General features: G+C 35.4%; 1 protein-coding gene across 1 annotated transcript in view; it reads left to right on the top strand.

The window, feature by feature from the left end:
• Positions 1-2,609: 2,609 nt before the first annotated feature.
• LOC107839645 (glycine-rich domain-containing protein 2) overlaps positions 2,610-10,788 on the top strand; it is a 16,003-nt gene continuing 7,824 nt past the window's right edge. The window contains exon 1 of the mRNA XM_047394729.1: positions 2,610-2,669. Within this exon, the coding sequence (XP_047250685.1) occupies positions 2,657-2,669 (13 nt within the window). The 5' untranslated portion in view covers positions 2,610-2,656. The remainder of the gene's footprint in view (positions 2,670-10,788) is intronic.

The following is a 10,788-nucleotide window of genomic DNA, read 5'->3' as shown; positions in this document are numbered from 1 at the left end:
GATTGAAGATTGAGATGATGTTCAATGGAGAAAATTATTTAATAGTGTTTTCATGTTTATTCTTGGGTGGTGTTAATGGAGGAAAAGTAAAAAAAATAAAGGAAAGTGTTGTTCTTGGGTGGTGTTGTTAATGGAGGAAAGTGAAAAAAATTAAAGGATAATGTTGTTCTTGGGTGGTGTTGTTAATAGAGGAAAGTGAAAAAAATTAAAGGAAAATGTTGTTCTTGGGTGGTGTAGTTAATGGAGGAAAGTGAAAAAAATTTGAGGTTGTTAATGGAGGTTTGAGTGTTGTTGTTGATGATGATTTGAAAAAGAAAGAAGAAAAAAGTGTCCATTTTTTATTTTAATTTTATTTTTTAAAAATATTTTAATTATATTTTAAATATAAGATTACTGAAATTAATTTTTTTAATAAATAAACACGCTTTTAAAAAAAAAAAAATGCCACATCAGTCTTAGGGGTCAAACAAACAATACACTTTAAAAATGTTAAATAGGTAAATAAATGAAAATTAAGTTTAAGTGCTAAAGTGAGTTTGAATGACAAGTTCAGGAGGAAAAAGATATATATATATATATTTTTTAAAGTAAAAGGATACTTTTTTTTAAATGCATTAAAACAAAAATAAATCAAACTAATTGATGCAGAATATGCAACACCACAAATATATAGTGCTTGTTGTTCACCTAATCTTGGCGCTGCAGTCGAAAGCACACCATGTGTTGCGTCAATTCACCTGTATATACGTACATTGCACGTTTCTTCTTCTTCATTCTATGCCTAAATTTTACATATGGCTTAATTTTATGCCAAACAAATATCACAACGACATTATTTGACAATTATGTGCTACATATAATATTTATAACAGTCACATTAGCTTGACATAATATGATTGGATTGGAAGCATTAAAATAAGGGATAAACTTAAAATAAAGTGAAATAATTTGTCTTTAAAGATCTAATCTCTTGAATGACGTAACGATGAAAAAGAAAATTGAGAAGATAACATCAAAAAGCATAGAAGCAATACAGTAAATGATCAAAATATCCTTCTTTAGCCGGGCAGATTTGTCTACCATGTTTTGTGCTTGAGCTGCTTTAACGTGACTTGTTATATAGGAGAATAAGAGAATTTCTTTTTTGAGTATTTCAATGAATACACTTTAAGTCAAGTAGATATAGATTTAGCTTATGCATAGGAATTAGGTTGACTTGTTTGTATTGTAGTCTTGCATTTGAACTTAGGTTGACTTGTTTGTATTGTAGTCTTGCATTTGAACTTATTTTTAAAGCAAAATAAATATTATGATCATATATTGAAATTGAGGAGGCATTGTTATTGTTGTACTGTTTTATTAATAAAAGTTTATTAAAAGAATTAAATTATTTAAAGAATGAACCATTTAATTAAAATCTTAAAGATGATGCAGATTACTAATTTACAAATGTGTATTTGTTATTTGCTAGTCACTACCAAAATCCAAGCTCTATTCCTATTGTTTTCTTTCATCATTATTTTTCTCCCATTCTAAGCGTCTATGAGTGAAAGGTTAAAGATAGTGGAGAAATTGAACTTTATAAAAATTTAGATTTTGTTTTAGGCCTCGTTTGGCATTAACAATCATTATTTTTTAGAGTTGGAGTTGTGTTTGGACATTAATATAATTTAAAGTTGTTTTAAAATTTTTGTGAGAGAAGTATGAGTGAAAAAAGTGAAAACAAGTTTTCCAAATACAATTTCAAAATTGTATTTGAAATTTTTTTATAGTCAACCGTATTTTATTTTTATTTTTTCCACTAAAATAAAATAACTTTCTAAAATATATATATATATATATATATATATATATATATATATATATATATATATTTATGATCAAACGATTGCTTAATCTACTAACTAAAACTCCCTGGATAAGAAAAAGTGAAAGCACAAAAGAGTATTTCATTTAACTTCGCCAATGAAAAGAAGAGAGGATGACTACGGCTTGAACTTAGCTAAAAATTTTGAAGATATCTTAAATTGGGAGGATATTAAACGTAATAAACTCGCTCCGTACCATTTAATAATAATATATAATCAATAACAAATTTTAAAAACATTCCTTATTTTCTTATTCGTAACAAGTCAAATGACACTAAAATGACATGGAAAGACTAATATTTCTTCGTTCCATTTTATGTGGATAATTTTATAAACTGTATAAAGTCATTATATATTTTTTTTTAAATTTCATATTAGATCAAATGACGACACATAAAATAAGACGATTGGAGTAGCGTGATAAATGAAGAGATATTTTATTTTTTGCAGTTTGATAACATAGGAAAAGCAACAAAGGTGGGCAGTGGTCCGAGCCAACAACACTACTTTTGCACCTGAGACCACGTGTCGATTTTATTGTACATGGCTTGGCTGCCCATCTCCATAAACAAAAAAATTCTGTAATTGCCCACCATACATCTCTTTCCATTTGTATATTTGAACAGCATACTGTAGCCTTCTTTTTCAGCTAAAAATACATATGCCTTTTTAAGAAAAGTTCCCTTCACTTTAAAAATAGTAAATGTTCATGTATTACGTGTTTCAGTTGATTATTTGAGTGCAGAGCAGTCTAGCAGAGTCTTGAAAAATCTTCAAAAACAAGAATAATGTCAACTTCTGGTGGTTGCTTCCATTTTAATAGAAGTTTACTACAACAACAATAAACTCAGTGTATTCCCACATAGTGAGGTTTGGGGAGGGTAAGATGTACGTAGTCCATACCTCTACCTCTAAAGAAGTAGAAAGGCTATTTCCGATAGACCCCCGACTCGAGACATGAAATACTAAACAAATTCATAGTAAAGTATGGAACAAGATGGCATAACATAAATACGACACACACAAGTAATAGAAAACAGAGAAAAGTAAATAAATTCGTAATAAAGCATGAAACAAGGTACCATAACAAGAATAATATCCCCACCAAGTAATTTCCTACACTAGCGACCCAAACTAACCCTAGCCTTTTGCCCCTAATTCGCGTCCTCCAGATCTTCCTATCTAGGGTCATGTCCTCAGTGAGCTGTAACTGCTCCATGTCCCGCCTAATCACCTCTCCCCAGTACTTCTTCAGCCTACCCTTACCCCGCCTAAAACTATCTAAAGCTAACTTCTCACACCTACGAACCGGGGCATCCATGCCCCTCCTCATCACGTGTCCGAACCATCTTAATCGGACTTCCCGCATCTTATTCTCCACTGGAGTTACACCAACCTTCTCCCTGATAGTCTCATTCCGAACTTTATCCCCCCTAGTCAGCCCACACATCCAACGTAATATCCGCATTTCTGCCACCTTCATTTTTTGAATGTGGGAGTTCTTAACTGACCAACACTCTGCTCCATACAACATGGCCGGACGGACTGCCACCCTGTAAAATTTGCCTTTAAGCTTGGGCAGCACCTTTTTATCATACAACACCCCCGGAGCGAGCTTCCACTTCATCCATCCCGCCCCAATACGGTGCGAGACATCCTCGTCAATCTCACCATTACCCTGAATCACGGACCCGAGATACTTGAAATTATTCCTCTTACATACCACCTGTGATTCCAACTTCGCTACCACTTCATTCTCCAGCCTCACATCATTTAACTTGCATTCCAAATACTCTGTCTTGCTTCTACTCAACCTGAACCCTTTAGACTCAAGAGTTTGTCTCCACACCTTTAATTTATCATTCACACCCCCTCCCCCCCTCCGTATCTCATCAATCAAAACTACATCATCTGCAAAAAGCATACACCAAGGCACATCTCCTTGAATACGTTGTGTCAACACATCTATCACCAAAGCAAACAAAAAGGGACTAAGAGTAGATCCCTGATACAATCCTGTCAAGATAGTGAAATGCTCTGAGTTTTCTCCCGCCGTCCTCACCTGAGTTTTAGCTCCATCATACATGTCCTTAATTGCTCTGATATATGCCACCGGGACTCCACTCATTTCCAAGCATCTCCAAAGCACCTCCTTAGGGACTTTGTCGTATGCCTTCTCCAAGTCGATAAACACCATGTGCAGGTCCTTCTTCCTTTTCCTATACTGTTCCACCAGCCTCCGTACCAGGTGAATTGCCTCCGTCGTCGTGCGGCCAGGCATAATCCAAACCGGTTCTCCGAAATAGACACTATTCATCTCAGCCTCACCTCGACCACTCGCTCCCAAATCTTCATAGAGTGACTCAATAACTTAATACCCCTATAGTTATTGCAACTCTGAATGTCACTCTTGTTCTTATAAAGAGGGATCATAGTACTCCACCTTCAAGCCTCGGACATTTTTGCAGTATTGAAAATTTCGTTAAACAATCTAGTCAACCACCTTAAACCAGCCTCTCCAGAAAACTTCCAAAAATCCACAGGTATCTCATCAGGCCCCGTCGCCCTACCCTTTCGCATCCTGCGAACAACCTCTCTAACCTCCTCTACCTTAAAACGTCTACAATAACTAAAATCTCGACACTCCTCTGAGTGCTCCAGCTCCTCTAACACAATAGCTCTATCCCCCTCGTCATTCAAGAGCCTATGAAAATACGACTGACATCTATTCCTTAATGTGGACGTCCTCCACCAACACTGTATCGTCCTCCCCCTTAATGCACTTCACCTGATCGAGATCACGACCCTTCCTCTCCCTAGCCTTAGCGAGTCTAAACAACTTTTTTCCCCTCCTTTCTCCTATAACCCCGCATACAAGCTCTCAAATGCTGTTGTCTTAGCCACCGTAACTGCTAACTTAGCCTCTTTTCTAGCTAACTTGTACTCTTTCCTGTTTACCCACTTCTCTTCTTCGTCCTTACTCTCAACCAACTTAGCATACGCCCCTTTTTTGGTCTCCACTTTCTTCTTAACCTCTTCATTTCACCACCAACCCCACCGATGATGCCTGGCCCAACCCCTAAAAACACCCAACACCTCACTAGCATTCTCCCTGATGCACCTAGCCACCCTATCCCACATACGATCCACGTCCCCCCTACGCTCTTACACTCCCATTCCCGCCAACTTCTTCCCTATCTCATACGCATTCACTGGCGTTAAGCCGCTCCACTTAATTCTAGGTCTACATTCCTCACTCCTTCTCTTCCTATCCTTCTTTATACCTAAATCCATAACTAAGAGCCTATGCTGGGTCGAAAGATTCTCACTCGGAATGACCTTACAGTCCTTACACAACACCCTATCCCCTTTCCTAAGCAACAAAAAGTCAATCTGGGACTTGGCTATCGTGCTTCGAAAGGTAATCAGGTGATCGTATTTCTTCGGGAAGCCCGAGTTCACCACCAACAACCCAAAGGACCTCACAAAATCTAATAGAGTAGCCCCTTCTTCATTTCTTTCCCCAAAACCAAAACCACCATGCACATCACCAAAGCCTCCCGGTAATGCCCCGATATGCCCATTGAAATCTCCTGCTACAACAATCTTCTCCGAGCTAGGCACACCTCTCACCACCTCATCCAAAGCCTCCCAAAACCGCATCTTCTCCTCCCCATCCAAGCCCACTTGCGGCGTATAAGCACTACACACGTTCAGGGTAAACCCCCTCAATGACCAACTTAATAGTCATCAACCTATCGCTGATTCTCTTTACCTCTACTACCTGACCTTTAAGCTCTTCGTCTACTGAGATGCCAACTCCATTCATACGCCTCTCGCTCCCAGAGTACCAAAGCTTGTAACCATCCACATCCCTAGCCTTAGACCCTGCCTACTTGGTCTCTTGAACACACGCAATATTAATCTTCCTCTTTCTAAGAATCTTCACAAGCTCTATGGACTTACCCTGAAGAGTCCCTATATTCCAAGCCCCAACCCTCATCCTACCAACTCTATCAACACGTCTTCTTCTACCGTCCCGGAGGTCAAACCTTGGCCTCCCTCCCACCCCCGCTCCCATAACAGCCCCCCGCCCCAACCCCCCCAAACATGACTGTAATACCCCGTACTTAATTACGTGCATTAGCCATGGTTATATGTGTTGGAGTATATGTATTGATCATAAGTTAGGTATATATGAGTTTAAGTATGAGTATTGATTATTTTGAGATGGTTTCAAGTGTATAGTTTGGTTATATGTGTATAGGAATCGACTTTATTTATACCGGAATTTGCTCGTCGAATTTTCTATGCGAAGTTTATCGAGTTAGCTTTCCAACGATATAAAGATTTCTGAAAACAGATGAGTATCGGATATAAGCGAGCATGTTCGAAACTTGAAAACGGTGGACGCAATGAACAGTAAATGTGCAGAAATTTTCTGCACACAAAAGTACTGCAGCCAAACAGATTTTTAGGTCGACTTTAAACGATCATAACTCCTTGTAAAAAAAGAACTGTGTGAGCTGCTATATATCGATGAGAAGCCCTGAGAGTCTTCTTTCTAATGCAATTGGTTTCACCCAAATCCATTATCGGAGCAAAGAGTTATGGTCTATTTACTTTAGCCTATCAAAACAGTCCACCATGGACAGATTCGGATTTACTTACATTTTAAGGGCAATATGGTCATTTTCCATCACCTCATGGACGAAAATTGGTCATTATATACATATACTTAGCCTCATATCCATCATTTATCATCCAAATTATTGAAGAATAAGAAACCCTAGCCTAAGTTCAACTCCAATTATCTTGTGATTCAACCGTAGAAAATCCAAATTGATTCCGTAGTTGTGTTCACCGTCTCGAGAGCTTCGAGAAGGACCCCTTATTTGTGCCAACAGGACCTCGAGAGCTTCGAGAAGGACCCCTTATTTGTGCCAACAGGACTTCGAAATCAAAAGGGCCATTTTATGGTAAGGATGTAAATTATGTTGGTGTTATTTTGATGGTTATGTATGTATATATATATATATATATATATATATATATATATCTGCATGTGAGCATAAGAAGTATGTTATTTGATTGTTGTTGAAAGATGATTGGAAATGATGTTGGATTATTCTGGTGCATGGTTGGATTATGTTGAATTGTGAAGGGATTTGGTGTGATGATGTGGTATTGAAATGATGATTATATATATATATACACATAAACCTATTGTTCAAGTTGGTTTTTGGAGTGCTTTGCAAATATTGATTGTATGGAATTATGAAAGAGAATTGTGGTGTTGGGTTGCTAATACTAGATGCCAAACATTTCATTGTAGATAAGTGACTTGTAAAGGCGGGAAGTTGTGTTGAATTGGTATCCGAATCTACAACGAGGTATGTAAAACATACTCTAACGATGTTCTTTGGCATGAAAACACCAATGTTCCATCAAGTAAGATTCCGAGGTTGTCCAAAAACATGTATTGTTCTACATTACCAACAAAGTTGTTTCCATTCTATAAAGTGTCAAAATGTTTCATTGATATACCAAAAGGTTCCTATTTCATTGTTGTGATATTGATGATTCTGAAACACATTGTTGATGTACCAATGAGTCTTTATTACATCGTTATTGTATAGAAAGTCTATTACTTGGTTCCTATTGATGTATCATTATTCCGTTGGTACATATTGGCATGAACACTAATATAATAATCTCAAAAGCTTTTGAACTAAGTTATTGGAAAGATCTCTTATGTGTGTTACTTGATATACGTGTGGGTGGTAGCTCAGGGGCTTAAGCCTAGCATAGGCCGATCCCGATATTTGATATGATTACAGTTGATATGTACTGGGGGCAGCCTAATGGTCACAGTACGGTACAATATTAATTATTGTTAGGTGGTTGGAGGTTCGAGAGGAGGAGGTAATGGCGAATGATAATTGTAAAGAATAAAATGAACGAATGTATACCGTTCCACAAATGTGTTTGAATTCAAGAACCCAATTCAGATTAATGATAATGTACATGATCCTAAAAGTGTTTATGAAGTGTGGTTCACTTCTATTATGATTTATTCACCTGCGTCTGATTTTCTTGATCCCCCATATCACATATGATTATTTACAGCTTTACATACTCAGTACATATTTCGTACTGACGTCCCTCACGGGGGACCTACATTTCATGCTGCAGGCACAGGTGCTTCAGTTCATTCACAGCATAGATAGGAGCCAGGTCATACAGCTATTGTTGGTGAGCTCCAATTTGCTTTGGAGCTTTCCGAGTCGGTCCCTTATGTTTTGTTATTGTACAGGAGTCATGTGTGGGCGGGGGTTTGTCCCGACCCTAGTTATGTCATGTATATCCTAGAGGCTTTGTAGACATAAGGAAGGGTAAAGTTACGGAAGTTTATATAGTGATGTTATATTTGTATATGTGGTGGCCCCGACGGCCAAGTATTATATATATATATATATATTGGTACGTGTTGTGCTGATACAGGTAATTAGACCCTTCTATATGCAACGAAGTGCTGTCCAAATTTTTGGTGACATGTAAGTGAAAGTACAGGTATCTGAACGGGTTCTTCCGGGCCTTCTCGGCTTCGGGTGCCAGTCCGGCCTGATGGGATTTTGGGGCGTGACAATGACCCTATCCAACCATCAATGCCCACAACCACTACTACAAGAAAATATAAGAAAATATAAACAATGTTAGTAACAAAGCAGCAGCAGGAAATACAAGGCTCACACAAATTAGAAGAAATAATCAAGAAACAAAACTAAACTCAAATAGGGAGAAAAACAAAACCAAGGTAAGGACAAAACTAACAGTAAGAAAAATAGAGCACACTAATGGCCTGGCACCAGGGACAGCCAAACAAATAATAAGGAGCGGTGCAAGTCACAAATATACTACAACAGACACGCAAGTCAAGATACAGGAGATAGTACGATAAATAATATGAAGCAACATAAGAGGTTCAAAAACAGCAAGACAATAAAGACACCCTCAAAGTACACACTATATCCAAATTTTAAGAACAACAACTACTAGAAATTCAAATAACAGATAGGAAATTCCACGCAAATTACAGGCAAAAAAAATATCAAAAAATCACGCGATAAAATAAAGTTCAAGGGTTAGAAGTCACCGAAATACGTATATCATGTAATCTGCTCTTGCTTGTTATGCTGGAACCCAGAAAATTGGGTCGCCGGATTATTTAAAGAACTAAATTATTTAAAGAATGAACCATTTATTTAAAATCTTAAAGATGATGCAGATTACTAATTTACGAATGTTTATTTGTTATTCACTAGTCACTACCAAAATCCAAGTACTATTCCTATTCTTTTCTTTCATCATTATTTTCGTCCCATTTTAAGCGTCTATGAGTGAAAAATAAGAGATAGTGGAGAAATTGAACTTCATAAAAAACTTTAAGTACAAAAGAGTATTTCATTTAACTTAACCACTGAAAAACAGAGAGGATGACTACGGCTTGAACTTAGCTAAAATTTTTGAAGATATCTTAAATTGGGAGGATTTATAAACGTAATAAATTCGCTCCATTTTTAGTTATGAAGCCAGAATTTTTATTAGAGGGGTTCAAAAGTAAATATACGGACTAGTCGAAAGAGATTCAACGTCTGCTATATATACATAAAAATATTTTTGAACATATAAGAATAATATAATTTTCCGACGAAGGGAGTTCGGATGAACCCCTGAATTGAATGTGGCTCTGCCACTGTCCGTTCCCTTTGATATAAACGTAATAATATCTTATTATAATTAAAAAATATTATAAATTAAAAATTATTTTTAAAAATTTAATTAAATAATATATAACCAAACAAATATCTATTTTAGACATGAATTTTTTGAACATTTCTTATTTTCTTAATCGCAACAAGCCAAATAACACACAAAATAACATGGTGGCAGTAATATAATAAAGGAAAAATGCTTAAATACGTCATTGAACTATTAGAAATATCTCATTTATGTCAGTCGTTATAAGTTTGGATCATCTATATCACAACCATTGAAAGTTTGGCTCATTTATACCACTGTCATTGTAAAAAGGTTCATTCGTGTCATTATTTTACAACGATGATTTTTGCAAAATTATTTTTGCCGTGTGACTTCTTATTAAAAGTACACATTACTAAATTTAAATCACACCCATTATTTTAATTGACATGATTTTTTACTTTAATTTAAGTAATACTTGATTTAGATATCATGTAATAAAATTAGTTTTGAAAATTTACATTGTTAAATAATGTCATAAATGAACTTTTCTGTAACAATAGTGACGTAGACGAGTTAAACTTTTGAAGGTGATTATATAAATAAGTCAAATTTATAATAAATGACATAAAAAACTCATTTTCAATAGTTCGATGTCATATTTTACTCTCACTTGTGATTACTGAAAAGATATTTTATTCTTTGTGTTTTTCTTTTGTTTTCTATTATATAGAAGAGGTAGTTTCGACCACCTTTTTCAATTACCAAAAATCTCAATTACTTCCAATTACATATCATGTCCCAATATATAATAATTTTATTATTTTATCATAATAATTTAAATATTTATTATATTTTATTAACTTATATTAATTAACTATAACTACATATTGAAAGTAAATTTTTTTTTTTAATTGTCTATCATGTTCAAAATTAATTTGTTGCCACAAATCACAATAGTTAATAACTTAAAATATTTAAAAGACATATAAAAATTTTATTGACTCTTACCAAAAAATTCTTCTACTCCCACTTAATTACATAATATGGCCCAATATATAATAATTCCATTGTTTCATCATAATGATTTAAATATTTAATATATTCTATTAATTTATATTAATTAACTATATCTACGTACTGGAAGTTATTTTTTTTT

The sequence above is a fragment of the Capsicum annuum genome, chromosome 8 (assembly GCF_002878395.1).
Source record: "Capsicum annuum cultivar UCD-10X-F1 chromosome 8, UCD10Xv1.1, whole genome shotgun sequence".
NCBI classification, from domain to species: Eukaryota; Viridiplantae; Streptophyta; class Magnoliopsida; order Solanales; family Solanaceae; genus Capsicum; species Capsicum annuum.
This window is presented reverse-complemented; position numbering and strand designations above follow the sequence as displayed.